Source organism: Emydura macquarii, unplaced genomic scaffold (genome assembly GCF_026122565.2).
Source record: "Emydura macquarii macquarii isolate MOO-44397 ecotype Brisbane River unplaced genomic scaffold, CSIRO-AGI_Emac_v2 contig_1119, whole genome shotgun sequence".
NCBI classification, from domain to species: Eukaryota; Metazoa; Chordata; order Testudines; family Chelidae; genus Emydura; species Emydura macquarii.
The window spans coordinates 5,328,088-5,348,789 of NW_027131256.1; the positions used below are offsets into that span (position 1 = coordinate 5,328,088).

At 47.2% G+C, this 20,702-nt stretch overlaps 1 protein-coding gene across 1 annotated transcript in view; it reads left to right on the plus strand.

Annotated features, from left to right (window-relative positions):
* The window catches only part of IGSF11 (immunoglobulin superfamily member 11), a 130,484-nt gene extending 116,290 nt beyond the window's left edge, over positions 1 to 14,194 (plus strand). Inside the window, exons 2-7 of the mRNA XM_067546051.1 lie at positions 4,617 to 4,780; positions 8,089 to 8,296; positions 9,121 to 9,276; positions 10,602 to 10,724; positions 10,962 to 11,112; positions 12,091 to 14,194. Of these exons, the coding sequence (XP_067402152.1) occupies positions 4,617 to 4,780; positions 8,089 to 8,296; positions 9,121 to 9,276; positions 10,602 to 10,724; positions 10,962 to 11,112; positions 12,091 to 12,538 (1,250 nt within the window). The 3' untranslated portion in view covers positions 12,539 to 14,194. The remainder of the gene's footprint in view (positions 1 to 4,616; positions 4,781 to 8,088; positions 8,297 to 9,120; positions 9,277 to 10,601; positions 10,725 to 10,961; positions 11,113 to 12,090) is intronic.
* The last annotated feature ends 6,508 nt before the right edge of the window (positions 14,195 to 20,702 follow it).

Sequence of the window (20,702 nt, forward strand, 5' to 3'; positions counted from 1 at the left end):
TAACTGATAGAGAAGGTAGCTGAGAACAACACTTGGAAAGCTGAGGGGATCCCAACAAAGATGAAATCAAAATGACCCAATTACAACAATTATTTTGTTAACCAGGCCCTAGAAACACAAGTGCTTAATAATACCAGCGCTGTCATTTCTAACAACCCCCTTGTAGCCAAAACATCACTCTGCCAGCTGGTTCCCCTAGAAGTAGGTGATGCAGAAATGGAACATTTATTCTACATAACTGCTGCACCCTGGTGCTTCAGGACCAAAATGGAAAGCAAAACGCAGTCTCCTGAGTACAGGTTGTGGGCCTGATCCACCTCTCACTTACACCAGTTCGTACCAGTGTCAGTCAGGAGACCTGTGTGAATATCCAATGTACACCTGATGGGCACTGAATTCCAAAGCTAGGAGAAGCTACTGTTGTACCTGGAATCGATTGCAGGTGATTGTCGCTTACAGGAGAGGGGTGGTTGCCTCTGACGGGTAGTTTAACTTTGCTGACTGCTTGGGGTACTCACTTAATAAAGGTGGGGCTGTAATACAGCTTTCACTGAGTTCTCTGTCGCTTTATGGTCTGATGTGTAATTTGATAAATTAGGCTGGGATTTTCAAAGGAGCCAAAGGGGTTTAGCTGCCCACATGGGGCACTTAATTCGCCTTAGGCTGCTTTGAAAATCCAAGCCTTCATATTTATGTTAAGGGCAAAACCTCTATCCCTCTGGTTAGGTAACGGGTCGAGTTAACGTCAATGGGGGAATAGGGAACTTGCAACTCCGGATTTTCTAACACTTGAACTTGTAACTCTTCACATTATAGCAATGGGTGTTTTTCAGTGTACATCTGCTTGCGTGTCTCTTTGTGGTTGTGTGTGTTTGTTTGCACACGTGCATCTGGCTGTGTTGGGACAGTTGTATTCGTGTGTCCGAATGTGTCTTTGTGTTGATGTGTCTGCAGATGGGAGTGTGTGGGTGTGTCTCTGTGTGGGGCTATTTATAGCAATAATTTTTATGTATCTGGGATATAAATAAATGGGGCTTATGCTAGAATGAGAAGCCTGTAAAGAGCATGTGATCTTTGCTGTTTCCTCTTCACATTAGCCTGTCTCCTTGGCAGAAGAGTCACTTTGTAGTAATGACCCCCTGGTGCTGTGGGTGTGCACATCTCTCTGTTTACACTGGTGCAGGGATAACTCTCAATACACACAGTCTCCCGCTCCCTTGTCACTTTTGTTATGTTTGCTTGTCAGAAGCTGTCGTGTGTGTTTTCCCCAGCCGTAGCCCTGCAGGTGCCACTTAGCTTAGCAACATGAAGCTGTGTCTTTTTTCTGTCTCCTGCATCATGGGCACTCAGGGCCAAAGAGCAGCTGACAGCGTTGGGATACTCAGGGCAATGGCAGCTCCCGAAATGTGGGGCAAGGTGGCAAAGTGAGAGTGGGAGGTGGGACCCTGGGCAGCTGAGCAAGGAGGGAAGGTATCGGGTAGTGCATTGAATTCATATACTGCACATCCAGGTTCAAAGACATACCCTGGGTAAGTGCAATGTGTCTGGGTCTCCGCTAGCCCTGAACGCCCTCTTCTAAAACCACTCCACACTGTTCAGTATCACAATAGACTGTATCCTGGAATAGCAGGGAGTGCTGCACTTCGGGGACTGGAATACCAGAGGGGCGGGCATTGCAGGTCAGGAAGGAGGGGCATTGGCAGAGCTGTGTGGGATAATCAAGGCCAGGGATAACAAGGAGCCCCCTTCCTCCTACAGAGCAGGTACCTGTTCCATGGCTGCTTTGGTAACTCAGGGTATGTCTACACTGCAAAAACAAGCATATTCTTAACTCGAGTTAGCTAACCCACTCGGTTCAAGGAGTAGTGGAGTCCTGGTGACTCAGCTTTTAACTCCGATTAGCAGCTTGAGTTAAAGCCTCTAGGGCAGCCTGGGGTTGAACGCGTGCTGCCAATCAGAGTTAAAAGCTGAGTTGCTGTGTCTTTGCTGCTATTTTAACCCAGGTTAGCACCTCTTCTTTGCAACCCTTAGAGTGGTGGTTGCTTTGCTTTCCTTTTGAATGGTCATTATTGCAAGTCAGGCTCACATTCAGAGCTGGGTGAATTATCCCAATTTTCTTTCTTTTTGTGACCTGTTCACAAACCGATTGGGAAATTCTTCAATGTATTTTTTATTCCAAATTATTTTCACATTTCAGAAGGAAATAATGATGTAGGTTGTTAGAATTATTGTAGTGTTTTTATTATGCTGCAGCTTGTTTGTTTTAATATTCTGCAGTTTGTTGCAAATATTAGCAATTGCGCCATGCTCATTGGTTACATAAACCACATGATCTTATTTCATTTCCCTGATTGGATGACTTAGGTAACTAATCCTGCAGCACAAACTGCAAGGTTTCCAGCAACATTTTCTGTTGGCGAATACAGAGGTGTAAAATTCCCTTTTCTTGAGTAGTTTCACCAGCAAGTTTAGGCTCTTGAGAGTCTGCAGACAGTGAACATGGAAGTGTCATGAACATGACAGAATCCACATTCCCTTTCAAATTGAAATGAATATTTGTGGACAGCTTTTTCCCTCTATTTGCGAGGCTCATAAGGATTGTCTCATCAGACTACAGTGGGCATCAACGAAGACCCTGGTTCCCCATGTTAGGGTGAGAGCATTTGTCAGCCAGTGGCTGGGTTCTTAAGACACTTAAGACACTTTATTGGGGCAAAGATACATCTCCCCTTCTTTAGTCCAAAAGGATCCTAAGTTTGCCTTTCACCTTAGCAGTTGGAAGGCAGAGGCCCTGTATTGAGGGGAGGTCATGCTTGCTAACACATCAAACTATTTACTTCCACTTACTACTGGCATCCCCATATAGTTGCTTACTGGCTTGAACTTAAGTTAGCTGTTTCTTCCCACGGCTCCCAGTTCTCTCAGATATCAGGACCAGAACTGGCCAAAACGTTTCAGCAGAAAATCCTCAAATTAAAAATAAAAGACATCATTCTGAAACAGGCAGAAAAATAAAATTTTGAAAATTCCTGTGGAAAGGGAATTCCAAAAGTTCATTTTGATCTTTCTGATTCATTTTGGTCACATTTATTTTGATCATTTCTGAGGTGCCCAGAGCTGCCTGGAGGCCCAGGGAGCAGGGAGCTGGGCTGTTTGGGGAATCTGGGAGCTGGGACTTCCAGGCTACTGAGGAACTAGAAGCTTGGAAACCCCAGGACCTCTGGCTCCAGGACCGGCTGCCTGGGGGGCTGCCCAGACCTGGAGACCACAGAAGCCTGGGATGTCAAGGAACTGGAAGCCAAGGCTCCTAGGACTTCCAAGCTCCTTGTTCCCCATTAGCCTTCCAGGCAGGTTGCCCAGAAGGTTGAGTGGTCAAGATGGCAGGAAACCAGGCAGGTTTCGAAACCTGTCTGTTTCCTGTCGATATTTTGTAGAAATCGACGCTTCCCCCATCACATTTTGATTTCAGCACACATTGGCACTTTCCAACAGCAAAATGTTCCATTGGAATATTTTGGACCATCTTTAATTAGGACAGAAGATGGCAGGGCTATCCACACTCAGGAGATGTACAGCTGGGTGTTATCAGCGTCCTGATATGATCTGATAGCTGGTAATGTCGTACAGTGCCCCCCACCTCCCTCAAGAGGCCACACATATATGTAAAACAAGAGAGGGACTAATTGACATTTAAAGTGATGCAGGTTGGTGGTTTTAATCCAATATTTAGAGTTTGTGGGAGAAAAAAAGCTCTTTAAAAAACGTAATAGAAATCTTTGCAGAATGTTCTTGTTACATTTGATATGGGCAGTGTTTGGCTGTATGGATTTAACTATCTCCATGCAAGGTTTGCAACCCAAACACTGCAGCCCGGAGCCAGGGCATGAGAGCTGGGAGCTGAAAACGGTTGATAGTCAAAGCGAGGCTTGCCAGGTACTTGCACTATCCAGCCTGAGTGAAATGCAAAAAAAAAAGGAAACAGCGTGAACGATGGAAAGTCCTTTCACTTAGATCTGTTCCTTCAGGGTCAGGAGTCATTATAACCACATCGAAAGAAATTGGAATTTAAAAACATATATTGGTTTTATCCCTTTAAATGTAAAACAATCATGAAAACTTACCGGGTCATATTGGATTTTATTAGGAAATATGGAGGGCTAATTGTACATCTCCTATAACATGAGTTATTTCTCTCTTTGTTAAAATTCTTGTATCCAGGTCTTGTTGGACGGCTTCAGAGCTGCCATCTATCTTGATGTTAGGTGGCTTTTAAAATGCTACTCATTAGCTCTAGGACAGCTTGGCTTTTCTTACAGATTTTTCCCTGTCTTCAAAATGGACCCCCTTATTTTCAGAGGGACTGAAGCCAGAATGTCCTCAGTGAAGATGGCTGCCATTTCACCTTTGCCTTTTGCAATGACTCTGGGGAGAATGGCTCCGTTTTACAAAGCACTGCAGGATAATGTAGCCCTTTTTGGCCTGTGGTAGTTGGACAAGGATGGCTGCCCATTGCTCAATGCTGGCGCCGTGCTGCACTCATGTACAGTGCTGCATGAAAGGGGTGGCATTGCCAGAGCATGGGCAAGGGGGTGAATGCTTGAACTTTGTCTTTACAGGTCTGGTGAGCCCCCTAGAGGTGTCAGTGAGCTCGGGGAGTATCCAGGTTGCTCGGGGGCAAACGGCAATCCTGCCTTGTACCTTCACCACTAGCGCTGCCCTCACTAACCTTAACGTCATCTGGATGGTGATCCCGCTCTCCAACGCCAACCAGCCAGAACAGGTACCCAGGTTCCTTGGAATGTGGAGCTGTCTGTGTCTTTCTCTTCCCTTTTCCCATTAACACTACTTGGGCATGGGTATGTGTATTGGGTGTGGGTTGGCTGATAACCCTTCTGGAGTATAGTTCAGAAAAACTGTGCAGTAGCTGGACTTCTGTCACTAGTGTGACCAGCTCATGACTCAGGATAGGGCCCCCCAGAGGATAAAGCGATCCTGTTGCCTCTACTCTTGAAGGGCCCAGCAGCGGAGCTGAAAGGTGATGGAGGTGAGAATCATTGCAATGAATTGAGAGCAGTATGACTGCTCAGTGCTCCAGTGTGAAACTGGAGAAAAGCCTATTGAGAGTCTCTAGGTTAAGTTTAGAGGCGAGAGCAACAAGGGCGATGTCGTGGTGGGCGTCTACCATAGACCACCAGACCAGGAGGATGAGGTCAACGAGGCTTTCTTCAGATAACTAATGGAAGTTTCCAGATCACAGGACCTGGGTCTCATGGGGGACTTCAATCACCCTTAAATCTGCTGGGAGAGCAATACAGCAGGGCACAGACAATCCAAGATGTTTTGGAGTGTGTCGGGGACAACTTCCTGGTGCAAGTGCTGGAGGAACCAACTGGGAGCCATGGTCCTCTTGACCTGCAGCTCACAAAGAGGGAAGAATTGATAGGGGAAATAGAAGTGGATGGCAACCTGGGCAGCAGTGACCATGAGATGGTCGAGTTCAGGATCCTGACAAAAGGAAGAAAGGAGAAGAGCAGAACACGGATCCTGGACTTCAGAAAAACAGACTTTGATTCCCTCAAGGAGCTGATGGGCAGGATCTCCTGGGAGGCTAATATGAGGGGGAAAGGAATCCAAGAGAACTGGCTGTATTTTAAAGAAACCTTATTGACGGCGCAGGAACAAACTATCCTGATGAGTAGAAAGACTAGCAAATATGGCAGGCGACCAGCTTGGCTTAACAAAGAAATCTTCGGTGAGCTTAAACACAAAAAGGAAGTGTACAAGAAGTGGAAGGTTGGACAGATGACTATGGAGAAGTATAAAAATACTGCTCGAGTATGCAGGAGTGAAATCAGTAAGGCTAAAAGCACAATTGGAGTTGCAGCTAACAAGGGACATGAAGGGTAACAAGAAGGGTTTCTACAGGTATGTTAGCAACAAGAAGGTCAAGGAAAGTGTGGGCTTCTTCCTGAATGGAGGAGGCAATCTGGTGACAGGTGATGTGGAAAACGTTGAGGTACTCAATGTTTTTTTGCCTCTGTCTTCACAGACTAGGTCAGCTCCCAGACTACTGCACTGGGCAGCACAGTATGGAGAGGAGGTGAGCAACCTCCAGTGGTGAAAGAACAGGTTCAGGATTACTTAGAAAAGCTGGACATGCACGAGTCCATGTGGCCGGATGCATTGCACCCGAGGGTGCTGAGGGAGTTGGCTGATGTAATTTCAGAGTCATTGGACATTATCTTTGAAAACTCATGGTGATCGGGGAAGTCTCAGATGATTGGAAAAAGGCAAATATAGTGCCCATGTTCAAAAAAGGGAAGGAGGAGGATCCGGGGAACTATAGACCGGTCAGCCTCACATCAGTCCCTGGAAAAATCATGGAGCAGGTCCTCAAAGAATCCATTTTGAGGCACTTGGAAGAGAAGAAGGTGATCAGGAACAGTCAACATGGATTCACCAAGAGCAAGTCATGCCTGACCAACATGATTAAACTCCTATGATGAGGTGACTGGCTGTGTGGATGTGGGGAAAGCAGTGGATGTGATATATCTTGACTTTAGCAAACCTTTTAATACAGTCTCCCACAGTATTCTTGTCAGCAAGTTAAAAAAGTATGGGTTGGATGAATGGACTATAAAGTGGATAAAGATCATCGGGCTCAATGGATAGTGAGCAACAGCTCGATGTCTAATTGGCAGCCGGTAACAAGCAGAGTGCCCCAGACATTGGTCCTGGGGCCAGTTTTATTCAATATCTTCATTAAATTGTCTGGAGGATGGGGTGGATTGCACCCTCAGTAAATTTGCAGATGACACTAAGCTGGGGGGAGTGGTAGATACACTGGAGGGTAGGGATAGGATACAGAGTGACCAAGACAAATTGGAAGATTGGGCGAAAAGAAATCGGATGAGGTTCAACAAGGACAAATGCAGAGTCCTGCACTTAGGACAGAAGAATCCCATGCACTGCTACAGACCGGGGACCCACTGGCTAGGCAGCAGTTCTGCAGAAAAGGATCTGTGGGTTACAGTGGACAAAAAGCTGGATATGAGTCAACATGTGTCCTTATTGTCAAGAAGGCCAATGGCTGTATTAGTAGGAACATTGCTAGCAGATTGAGGGAAGTGATTATTCCCCTCTATTCGGCATTGGTGAGGCCTCATTTGGAGTATTGTGTCCAGTTTTGAACCCCCCACTACAGGAAGGATGTGGACAAATTGGAGAAACTCCAACGGAGGGCAACGAAAATGATTAGGGGGCTGGAGCACATGACTTCTGAGGAGAGGCTGAGGGAACTAGGCTTATTTAGTCTACAGGAGAGAAGGGTGAGGGGGGATTTGCTAACAGCCTTCAACTACCTGAAGGGGGGATTCCAGGGACGATGGAGCTAGGCTGTTCTCAGTGGTGGCAGATGACAGAACAAGAAGCACTGGTCTCAAGTTGCAGTGGGGAGGTCTAAGTTGGATATTAGGAAAAACTTTTTCAATAGGAGGGTGGTGATGTACTGGAATGGGTTAGCTAGGGAGGTGGTGGAATCTCCTTCCTCAGAGGTTTTTAAGGCCTGGCTTTACAAAGCCCTGGCTGGGATTATTTAGTTGGGGTTGGCCCTGCTTTGAGCTAGGGGTTGGACGAGATGATCTCCTGAGGTCCCTTCCATCCCTAATCTTCTTTGATTCTATGAAAGGTCAGTCTCAAATCAATTTAGGGCATCTCCACCAAAAGGAGAACTAAATTGACCATCACATGAATGAGGAGGAGGAGGTTGACATCCCAGATGCAATCATAGAAATAGACTTGGGAACTTGGCATGTTGCCTCTGAGAAGAGAGTCTATCACAGTGTATTACTGACACTCACCGTCTGCCTCTGAGGCTACTGCTGAGTTCCCATTTTATCACAGGGCAATCCTCCCTTAGAGGAATTCTATCAAGGTGCCTCCACATGGAGCTACTTGTAAATTGGCATTTGGTTTCACTGAGGTCCATTAGGAGCTGGCCTTTTCTGATTTACCCCTCATTGTAATACACACCTGGCTTCTTCACACCAGCCGGTACTGAGAGATGTCCAATCCTTTTTTCTCTTCTAGGTTATTCTCTACCAAGGTGGGCAGATCTTTGGTGGTGCACCCCAGTTCTATGGGCGAGTGGGGTTTGCAGGAACAATGCCAACCACCAGTGCCTCCATCTTCATCAACAACACCCAGCTGTCAGACACTGGCACGTACCAGTGTTTGGTCAACAACCTTCCAGACCGAGGTGGCAGGAACATTGGAGTCATTGGACTCACCGTCTTGGGTGTGTGTATTGTGAGTGGGGAGACAAGGGAATTTTCTAGGTATAGTGGGGTATGTACTGGGGAACAAGACAGTCCTGGGGGCTTTTGGGGGTGGGAAACATTGGGGGAGGTTGTGAGTGGGGATGATGGCTGTACTGGGGGGTATGGGAGGGTATCTTATGCGTGTGTATGTTTTGGGGGACAAATGGCTCTTGTGGCTGGAGTGTGAGGTGGTTTGGGAAATGTACTGAGGGGATGAGAGTGTCAGGGGCGGGTGGGGGGGAGGTAGATATATTAACAGGGCCATGAGAGTTTCCTACATAGCCACAGGAGACTGGGACAGACCTGTGGTCCCTTGACTCTGGTTTCCTTCCCCTGAAAGTGGCCTGTATTGAGTGCTTCACAGTAGGTTGTAGATCCCCCAGTAATGCACTTGGCCAAGTGTGCTATAACTTAAATGTTTTGCTGTCCTCAGCCCATAACCAGCATATGCTATGGAGCAGGAGGATTTAATGAAAGGCCTTATCATGTTATCTCAGCTAGGGAACTGCAGATGCTCTTCTTCCCAGGGATGGGTCGAATGCAAAGTGACCATGAAAAATTCAGCAGTGTTGTGCTTTCCTTTTTTTTTGTGCTTCTGTGTCTGTGGCTTCCCTTTCAATCTCTCACCATCCCCATTCTGCCCTTTCACTGCCTTTCAGCTGTACTGTTGCCCATCCTGGTGGCCCTGCTTTCCCGGATGTGGGGGCACACTCACAGGTAACGGGTGAGCAGCAAGAACCTAGCCCCTTTGTTGGATATGCTTCCTGACATGCTGTCACTTTCTCCTCTGCTCTCATTGTAGTTCCTCCGTCTGCCCCGCTCTGCAGAATTCAGGGGTCTCTGGATGTCGGCAGTGATATCACCCTGACCTGCAACTCAGAAGAAGGCATCCCTCGGCCGACATACCTCTGGGAGAAGTTGGACAATGCCCCCAGGCTACCCCCGACTGCCACACAAGGTGCTTGGTCTGTTGTTTATCTTCCTCTTCCCTAGGTAGCTAATTTGGTTTGGTTTTGTCTGTGCTGCCAGTGATGACACAACATATCGAGTTTACTCTGAGTCACTGCACCCTCACTTATTCCTAAAGAAGGTACCATGTGGGAATAAAAGGGTGACTTGACAGCCGTAGTGTCTTGGGTGCCCTCTAGTGACCGTTCTCACTGTAGTGTTTCTTCATATAGGAAATGCCTCTTGGGCTACAACGGCTCAACAAAAAAAGTTGTGGTCAAAATGTTTGCAGGTTGCTATTGATTTTGGGGGCCTCACAGATTAAAGTGCATTTCAAAGCTAACTAAGGCTATGTCTACACTGACAGCGGCAAACTCGCTGCCGTCAGATCGACTTATCTGGATTGACTGAACGGTCAGTGAAGAAGCTCAGTTGATCCAGAAGTCGATGTACTAAAGCCACCTCCTCAAGTGGCGCAGTGCAGTGAAGACGGCGCGCAGAAGAGAAGCACAGCAGTCAACGAGAGTTACGCAAGTTCTTTGCATACTTTGCGTAACTCCCGTTGACTGCCGCCGAATCGCTGGGGTAAGTGTAGACCAAGCCTTAAAAGAGCCAAGGACTGGAAATTGTGGGAAAATAGCATTAGGATCACCCAAAGAACCCTACAATCTCTTGACTCTGAGGACTTACCCCTATGTCCCAGCGTGGTGCCAAGGGGTGCTGTGCTTCTGGAGGAGCTGTCCTCCAGATGTGAAATAAAGCCAAGGCCCTGACCATCTTTTTGATTATGAAAAAATCCCATGTTACCACTTGTGAGACTTAAAAGTTAATCTTGATGTACCGGCCAAATGGCAACCCGCCTGTTTCTATTCTTTTACCCCCACTTACTCCAGCGTTTCAACTGGTATGGGATCCTTTGATTTTTTTTTGTATACAGGAGTGAGGGGCATTGGCAGAGCTGTGTGGGGAGCCCAGGCCTGGCCTAGAAGGGGGGCTGCAGGGCAGGATTTAATTTTTATGGAAGAATTGTGTGGTGCACATTCCTTGCTTGTATTTTGTCTGGTTTTCTTCTCTTGCACAATATCAGTTCCAAGTTTTCACGTACGAAAATTCATCTATAAAAAGAAAAAGAAACATCTACTGTAAGCTCCTTAAGACCTAATCTTGTGTGTGTGAAAGAGAGAGAGAGAGAGATGCTTCCATCTCAAGGTTATTTCCTAATTTATTTCTCTCTTAAGAGTCTCACCAGAATTCTCTATTTGCTGGATTTGCCTTTTCATGGTTTTCTCGTGTGGGGGTTATGTATAAATCCTTCTTTTCTTCCTGCTTGTCTAGACCAAGTCCAGGGCACAGTCACCCTCCGGAATATCAGCACTGGGTCCTCAGGTCTCTACCAGTGCGTGGCTTCTAATGCCATCGGAACCAGCACCTGCCTTCTGGACCTGCAAGTCATTGCACGTAAGTACATTCCAGTGGGAGGTTTGGCCATGCAGTTGGACTCTGCTCTGATAACCAGTGTAACCAAGTATATCCTGAGCAATCACTCCTCTACAGTCTAGGACCCTGGTGCCCACGACTGTGGTGATGGAGACCCTTCTGCGCCACCATGTTCTTCCCTAGCTCCAGACACTCTAGCTCCAGGTGGCACCCCAACCCTGATTTCTTCCTTCCCTTTTTGTTCCATGTCCCACACAGCTCATCCCCGGAGCGTCGGCCTGATTGCTGGAGCCGTTGCCACGGGTGCAGTCGTGCTTTTTGTCTGCATTGTCTTGGTGGCGGTGGCCCTGGTTTACTGGAAGAACAAACACAAGGAGGAAGAGGAGGAGGAGATCCCCAATGAGATAAGGTTGGGCTAAGGGCAGACAGATGGCAGGGAACCTCAGGTCCCCAGGGCCTCCCCTTTCCCCCTTCATGTGGGGGCCCTGGGTGGGGGGGAGATCTCTGCATAGCCTGTCTTTACACAAGGGGGATGTAGCTGGAGGCTGACAGCAGTGGCTATGTGGGGAGAGTGACTTCAAAACTGAAAGGAGGAATGTGGGTGTAGGACGAATGCGACATCCTAGTCCAGGGTACGAAACAGCAATGGGGGAAGGCTCTCGGGATATAGGAAAGACTTTGTCCAAGGTTACAGCTATGGCCCTGTCCCTGGTTAGATCCCTCTCTCCACAAACACACGGCTGCTTCCCATGGGATCTTTGCCTCCCTCACATGGTGCTAGCAGGTGGGATAATTAACAAGAACTAAGATGAGAATCGTGCTGTGTGATCAGGCCAGGATAGTGCCCTTGTTTACTGCGACTGTCCCCTGGCGCCTTTGATCACCACTGCCACTAGAGCTGGGTGAGTAACGGAGTGTTTGGTTCATTAGCAATTATGAAAAAAAACCCAAAACCACTTTGTTTAAGGGCCCCCCACCTCCAACACAACAATATTTGAAATTTTCATCAAATCAAAAACCAAAAAATAATTAATTTTGGGTCAAACAAAACGTTTTGTTTTGATTTAGGGCATTGTAAAAGGTTTTTTTGATTTTTAAAAATAAAATTAGGGAAATTTCGAAACAAGAAGTCATTTCAAACTGAACAATGGAACCGTTTCCTCCCTCGCCCCTGAACTTCCTTTTGTGGGTTTTTTTATAAACAGACAGTTCAATGAAATTGACATGAATTCGCAAAATGTTTCTGTATTTTTTGCCAAAATATTTTGTGTGTGAAAAACTGCGCCCGGTTCTAACAACCGGCTGCCACTCTCTGGAGGGAGGACGGGGGCAGGAGGGGATTGCAGACAGGATTCGGATCTCCGGCCCTCTCTCTCTCTCTCTTTAGGGAGGATGACCTGCCACCCAAATGCTCTTCGTCCACGAAAGCGTTCCATGGTGACGCGTCCTCCTCGGAGAACGACACCCTCACCTCCTCCAACACTTACAACAGCCGCTACTGGAACGACCCCAAAGCCAATCACGCCACAGACTCCTTCACCCACTTCAGCAACAACAACGAGGTGCGCCAGCCCTTCTCCCGCTCCGGGAGCACCAATGCCCGCCCTGTCTATGCCAACGGAGGCCACCCTTCCCCAGCGCCACCTAAGATGCTGGTGGTGACAGCCAGCACGGCACCATCCCCGCAGGAGGTGGCCAGGAGCAATGGCTCAGTCAGCAGGAAGCCGAGGCCTCAGCACACACGCTCCTATGCCGTGAGCCAGGCGACGCTGGAGCGGATAGGGGCGGTGCCTGTTATGGTGCCAGCCCAGAGCCGAGCAGGCTCCCTGGTGTAGGAGGCCAGAGCGGGTGTCAGGAAAGCGAGAAGCTATCGTACCAGATGGGGCAAAGATCTGGCCCAGAGACCCTCCTTCTCCTCCCTGAAATGCGAGGAACGGGGAGACGTGCTTCTCCCTGGTGCCCGCCCCCCTCCACTAGACTGTAACCCACCAACGCGATGGTCCTTTCCTCACCACTCCGCCCTCGGGATCTCAGGGGGCTCCTCCACACCAGATGGGTCTCAGCACCAGGCCAGGGCCATAGGCGGGGCCCCAACGGGGTCAGCGCTTTTGTTTCTAATCTCTGCCTGATGTGGGTTTTCTTGATTTTTGAGAGGTGGGGGGGTTTGAGAGGAGAGCCGGCAGGGGAGGGAAGGACCTGCCGAGGGAGGACATCAGCTCTGCTGCTCACGCCCCCACTGCCGGCCCCAGAGCAGGTGATGGAATCGAAGAGGTCCACAAGGGGACGTTGGCCAAGCCGGGCCGATTTCAAAGGGACGAGGCAGGGTCAGACCAGCCAGCGTGGGCAGGGCTTGGAAGTTCTTCTTTCTTCTATTTATTTCGGTTTCCTTCTCACTTCACACGGGACGGTTTCCTGCCCTAGTTCTGGATGCTTCCGGAGTCCTTGGAAGCCGCTGCCATCGGGGCCTCCTTCTCCGAGAAGCAGCTCGGCAAAGGGGACGTGCGGCTGCTGCAGCAGGGTGTTTGTCAGCGCCGTAGAGGAGTCAAGTGGGGTGGGAAGCAGAAGCCGGCTCCTGACGGGCTGGCCCAAAGCCTCTACAGCTGAAGAGCTGCTCCGTTTCTGGGCACGTCGCTTCAATTCCCCACGAGCTGGGCTTCGTTTTGGCCTTTGCATGGTAGGTTCTCCCTCCTGGGCTGTTTGGGGCTGCCTCGCATGGTCCCAGCGTGGTGCGTGTCGCACGGGGGGCACCACATTTACTCCTTCCTTACGGGATGCTGGGGTTGTCAGGGCTTGGTTTTAAGTACCGTTCTTTAGAAAGAGCAAAAGCAGGGGCCCCGTGGAGGAGGCAGTCCCCTGGGGCCTGTGTTCTAGTTGTCTGCCCCTTTCCTTTGCTCGTTCCCTCCAGGCAGCGTGGCCAGGTCTCTGGGCCGCCTCACGTTGGCAGATGTGCCTGGTGGTCTCTTGCCGCCATGCCACACACTTTCACATAGCCAGGTTTTTCTCTTGCGACTAAATAGCCTTAATCAAAGCTGAGGGTCTAAACCATTTGAGGGTCCGGCTGCTAAAAGGAGGCTGGATCCCAATGGCTCAAGGCGGGCAGATCCAAGGAGCCACATCCTGATGTCCACACATGCCTCATTCATTATGCCGACACTGCTATACTTAAAGGGAACATCCCCTCGCACACATACACACTCAAGTACCAGCCCCTTGGCACTAAGAAAGGGAGGCTGTTATCCCAGGGGCTGTCACTATCCCCATCCCTGCAAAGGAAAAGGGAGCTGTACAATTCAACCACTCTCATCCTCATTTCTCTTCCACATGGCACAGATGCTGCAGGAGCCATATCTTTCATGCTCACACAGACACTGCTGAGAGTCTGTCTCCTTGACTCCGTGTGGGCACGGATGTTGCACAGGGGGCTACCTCTGCTGCACTGGTTTGAAGCTTGGCTGAGATTTTGTGCCTTCTTTGCTTCAAAAAAACCCCCCTGAAAACCAACCACCCCATTGCCCTCCCGTACTCCCAATTCTGTCCACAGAGATTGCAAACCTCCCCAGCAAACCAGGCAGACAGCTACCTGGTTTACACAACTTTCCCAGGGAGCAATCTCTTTGCTAGTGTGCTGCCTGTCTCTCCCTTGGCTGTTTGGAGGGGGAGAATGGCTTTCAAAATCCCAATGTGAAAACAAAAAATTCCCAGCAAATTCTTTTGGCTTTTGTAACAATAACTCCATGAGGTTTAAAGGGATGCTGCTCTTTGGCAGCCCTGCTTCAGTGTTGGGAAAACTCTTCTGGTTATACCCTTCATGAGACTGTTCACGCCTCTTTCTTTGTTCTTTCTAATTGTCTAAAATTGAATAAAATTTTATTCGTATAAAAATGGAACGTGTTTTGTTGGCTCCTTTCTTTCCACCTACTTCTTTAAATGTCTGTCTGCCATTGTTGGTGACACTTTCCCCTGAAGGTGACCTGCAATGACCACATGACAATTCTTTCCCCTTATTAGTGCATTCATTGGTATCAAATGCTATAGTTAAGGTTGCAAAATGGCTTCAGTTATAAGCCCAGTTTTGCCCGCTCATAGCTCTCTGCCTAATTCTCCCTGGAGATGTAATTTACCAGCCCTGTGTGCTTCACCTCTGCCCAAAGGTGAGTTTTGTTTTCTTCCTGATTTGACTGAAATTCCTCCTGCTATTTCTGAGTTACGTGTTGATGGAAGAAAGCGCATTAAAATTTGCCACACTTTTTCTTGCACATATAGCAGCACAGCTGAACTTCGTAACCTGAAATGTGGCATGTTCAGAATCCTCACTGAGAAGGACTATGGTCCTGATCCAAAGACTCCCATTGACTTCCTTTCTGCTTTCAATGCATGCTGATAGTGGTCAACTGGCACTTGGTAGCTACAGCGGCTGGACGCTATACTAAGGAACTGAGCAAGTTTTCTCAGCATCTATGTCCCGTTATTTTCTGTTTTGTCTTTCCTATTTTTTCCTTCAATAATCCTTAGAAAAATTAATTTAAAAAACCTGTGAATTCAGTATGAGGGTCCAAAAGCACTGTTAACTCAGCCATACTGACTATGTGTAGTATTTTCTGTTCTTGACTTCATTTTAATGTCAGGTCAATCAAAACATTTTGTTTTGGTAATTTCTCTTGTTCCAATTTTAACTATTTTTGAGTGGGTTTTTTTTTAAATATTGTACTAAAATAAGCTTCCATTTCAAAATGAAAAAGGTCATTTCAAACCAGGAAATGGAAAGCTTTCATTTAGAAAAATTGTCATTTAGAAAAATTGCCAAATTTCCAAATCCAAAACATTTCCAATTTTTTTTCAGCATTTGTTTTTTGAGTCAAGAAATGTGTCGAAACGAATCTTTTCGGCAAAAAGTTTTGATTTTGATGAATCGGCATTTATTTTATGAAAAGACATTTTGTTGAAAAATGCCCAACCAGATGGACATGCTACACACATTACTTGCCAGCCAGCCAACCAGCCAGCCACCTTCAAAAATCAAAGTGAGGATGTAACAGAAGGCGTGAGGGTTTTCCATGACTGCAACACTCCAGTCTTGGTGTGCTGGGGGAGGGAGGGTCCTACACTGAGGGTGCTGCACCGAAGGTGATTGGTACCAACAAGACGTCTGATGCTGTGTTCGTTAATGCTCAGTTTTGCCCAGGTTAGGATGGAGATCAGGGCATGAAAGAGGAAATGTAAATGACCGAGCAAGCACTTAAAGTCAGAACAGATGAGATGGAAAGCCAAAACCCTGGCACTCTAGTGCCATTTTCAAACTGCATCCCCCCCTGCAATCTCCGCATATAATGACTCTGGTGGCAGGCACTTTTATGTGGGCAGGACACGGTGAAAGGTTATGAGCTGTGCCTCTTACCCTGTTCATGTAAGGCAGGCCCAGACGGTCACTCCCTACGTAGAGGACAAGATGCGTTCCTCACATTCGTAGCAATGGAAGCTCTCACAAGGAAAACGTTCACTGGCACTGCGATCATCCAAAGCTGCTGCCTAATTCTAGCTTTCCTCCAGCCTAGGAAAAGGTTTCTTTAGGTCACACTGCACAGCAGTGGCTAGGAGTGGGAAGAAAGTTCCCTTGCTTGAAAGCCTAGGACGTGTTGCTAACAAGGGTCGTGCAGGACAGAGCTCTTGGTGGGCCCAAAGACTCCTTTTGAGGCTCTGACACATCCTGCTTTTGTTAGCTCCTGGTAACAATGAAAAACCATTGTCTTGTTTAATAGTAGGGCCTGATTCTGAATGCTCACATGACTAGAATCCTTGACAGGTATGGGATCCCTTGTGAGTGTCTGGATTGGGGCCATGTTAAGATGTCTAACCACAATGACCCATGGTTTGTTTTCTCCCCATAACCAGCTTGAATGAGAAAGTGGGTCGACAGGATTTTAATCTACCCTGAAAAAACAAAGAGCATGGAGGAGAGGAGATTAAGACATGGCTTGTATGGAGAGCTGGCAGAGGATTCTTTAGCATTTTATATTGGCAGGTCAGCTTTTGGATTTGGACTCAAAAATAAAAAGTACTAGATCAATTCATGGAGGATAGGTCCATCAATAGCTATTAGCTAGGATAGGCAGGGATTGCGGCTTGCCAGAAGCTGGGAATGGGCGATGGGATGAATCACTTGATGGTGACTTGTTCTGTTCATTTCCTCTGAAGCAGCTGGCATTGGCCACTGTCGGAAGACAGGATGCTGGGCTCGATGGACCTTTGACCTAACCCAGTATGGCCATTCTTATGACTTATTAAATCATGCTTAAGGGACAAGAATGTCATTTGCTTACAACCCATTTCCAATTGATGCAGTCTTATGAAAGAGCTGTTGTTGCACAGCCTGGGAAACATGCACTAAAGGGCCAACCTGCCACATTAAAGCCAAGAGCCCCTGCTGTTTAATTTGATTGTATGTATGTATTTCAGTTAGTATGATTAAGAGAGCTGGACCTGGGATGCCAAGGCTGGAGCCAGACTTCCCCTGATAGCAACACTATACATTTTCCCTTACAGAGCACTTTATCTCAGAGGATCTCAAAGCGCTATGCCGAGCTGGGTATCCTCCTCATCCAAATAAGGAAACTGAGGCACACAGCACGAGCGTGACTTGGGGCGCTCAGTGAATTAGCCGTAGCAGTGCTTTAACTTCCAGCAGTCCAGAAGCCCCCTTTTAGGGCTGTGCACCTTGGAAATGTGCTAAGAGAATTCTTGGACTTATTCCTTTCACCCATGATGTAACACTGAGGACAGACAGACAGACAAACGAAGACTGCAGTGTAATACACAGGAGAACAAAAACGTGTATTCTTGCTCAGTAAAATGCTGATCTGGCCACTGGAAGGAGCTTTCTGGTCAGGCGCACACAGAGAGGGAAACTATCCCAGAGTGCTTTGGGATGAACAGCCTTACAGAAATGCAAGGCATTATAGCATTTCAGGGATGTGTTATTTGTGGGGCTGACCACAAGTTTGGGAGTCAGGACTCCTTGGTCCTATTACTGTCTAATGTATTGACTCACTGTCACTGGTTGATCTTGGGCAAGTCATGTCACTTCTCTGTGCCGTCGTTTCTCCATCTCTCAAATGTGAGATGACACCTCGCAGAGGGGCTGCGAGGACTAATTCTACAGGCTTCATAAAGTGCTTTGAGTGTGAACAATGCTGATATCAGATGTGGATCTGAGCTACCCACAGATTGGGACTGTTTGGAGGTTGGTGTTCGTTTGGCTCATCAGCAACTGGGTTTCTTTTCAGTCTACAATGTGGGCCCTTCCCGGACTATCGAGGAGGGTGAACTCATATGAAGGACAAAACTGGCAGAGAAAGTTCGATGCAGGATTGGTAGGGCGAGAGCATGAAAAGGGCAGCAGACAAACAAGCTACAGTCCACTTTCTGTATCCAATGTGCAAAGCTTGTTTGGAGGAGAGGCGTGTGTGTAGTGTATGTACACAGAACCACTATAGCGATCAGGAAGAAAGCAGGCAAACCTGTGACTCACATGAGTTTATGGGGCATTTGCCAAGTCCAGTCAGCTATAGTAGGTTATTTTCCAAACTAACCTGTTGTAAATCAATTGTCATGACAGATGCTACCTGTCTTCCATCCGTATTGTCATTCCACGGTATGCTTGTCTGGGACAGGTGGTTCCTTCTTGGTTACAAGGAAGGTTTGAGTGCTGCGGTCAGAGGAACATTGGCTCATTAAGGTTTATTCTCCCTCTTTCTGGATTTGGGTCACAGATTAGCCTTTTTGGCAGCTGTATAATGACACCTGCTGGAAGTATGAGGAACTGTATCAGCTGCACATTCTCCACCCGCTCAATGTCTCTGTACCAGTGCTAGACTTGCTCATTGTCACTATCAGCTTTTCTGCTCATTTTAAAAGGTTGCAGAATGTGGCTCAGTTTCACTTCCCGTCCTCCTCTGGCTATCGTAAGCAGAGAGGAGGTCGTGGTGCAAATCTGAACGCCCAAAGTTTTACACAAATTATTATTTAGCACTTGCACATAGTGCTGTGGGCCCTGGTGGTTTACCCAGGAGATTGAGTACCTGGTTCCCCCACCCCAGAGCAAACAATGGTTTGATCTCAACTTCACAGCTGGTCCTTTTCTCTGTAATTGGACAATTGAAAACCCTGATCCGAACAGCCCCGACTCTTGTTGAGGATCAGACCTGGAGCAGGTTCTGGACTTCGCAGCTTGGCTTTGATCTCTAATTTTAAGGATACCAGTTTCTAAGGGACTGGATAAAAGAAGCCTAGCTGGCACGGATTCCCTTCAGTCTCTGTGTTGATAAGCAATCACATATCAATTCATGGCTGTGATACGCAGGTGGGGGAAAGCACAGAGTGGGTGGGGTGTGGAATGCCTGTTTTAGAAACAGAGGACAGGAACCAGCCACTTTACAATACACATCTAGCTAAACCACTCAGTGTTGGCAGGAGACTCTTGGTTTTAGGTGCCACATAGAGAGGAAATGTGGCCTAGTGGATAGAGCACTGGACTAGGACTCAAGAGAACAGGGTTCTTTTCATGGCTCTGCCACTGGCCTGCTGGGTGACCTTGTGTAAATCATGTCCCCGCTCTGTACCTCAATTTCCCTACCTGTAAAATTGGGGTAATGATACTCAACTCCTTTGTAAAGCACTTGGAGTCTCTACTGATGAAAAGCACTACATAAGAGCTAGGTATTACTAACCAGTGTTTCTGGCTTCTTCAAGGGAGTTGATTTCCCCCCCCCCCTCCTTCTGCCCTGCCCCTTTAGTTTGGGGAGGCAGGTGCTTTCTCTGCTCTCCCATTCTGTGTGAATCCTCCTCATCTGACATGGGAGAGATGTAGAGGATCCAGTGCAACTGAAGAGGCTAACCTGCCTGCCTGCCCAGATGTTCCAGGTCAGGGTGGCATAAGAGACTTGTTGAGGAGGCTGTGCTCAGAACTGGATTCAGATCAGCTGGATACCAGAACAGGGCTAGAGTTATGGTTCATATTTGACAGAGTCGGACTGTCTCAAACTTTCCTTATGAGATGCTGGTCCCCAAAGGCAGAAATCTCTTGAGAGCAATTTCACCTGCATCTGAAATGAAATCAGAAAGTAGACTCCTTTAGGTATTGACTCAGACCAGAAATCAACATTTCATATCTTTCTCAAACCTGGGCCTGCTAGGTGTGATCTTGAATGCTTGTGGATTGATTTCCTAATAGATAAGGGGTATTAGTTGGTGTCTGCTACAGCCCATCAAATCACTCTAGGGAATAGGATGACCACCTCGTTCTGCACCGATCTACATGGTGTAGGGGGAAAAAAAGCTGCATGATCATGGGGGACTTAAATTTGAGTGACATATGTAGAGGTCTCATGCTGCCAGAACTAAAACGTCATTTGAATTTCTACTCATAATAGAGGACAATTTCCTAATGCAAAAAGTGTTGCAACCAACACAGGGGATTCTATATCAGACCTTGTCCTAACAGATAAAGAGGAACTGATCACAGAACAAAAAAAATTAATGGTAGCTTAGGTACACATGATCATGACTTGATCGCATTTATAATGTGCAAGCAGAATAAAATCTAGACCAGTAATATAAATATACTTAGTGCTTTAATAGGGCCAGTTTTATAAAGCTGAAATCTATTATGAACAAAATTAGCTGGGAGAAAGAATTTAATCAGAAATATATGAACAATAATTGGCAATCATTTAAGAACAGCTTACTAGGATGCCCCAAAAGTCACAACTGAGGAAGAAGGTTGTGCCGGTTTAAAAAAAAAAACAAAACAAAACACCCCCCAAAAAACAGCTTGGTTTACAGGGGAAATGAAGGTATCTGTAAAAAAAAAAAAAATCTATAACAAATGGAAGAAAAGGGAAGTTGATAGTCATGAATATAAATCAGAAGTTAGGAATTGTAGAAAATTGATAAGGGCAGCAAAGGGACACAAGAAGAAATCTATGGCCAACAGAGTTAAGGACA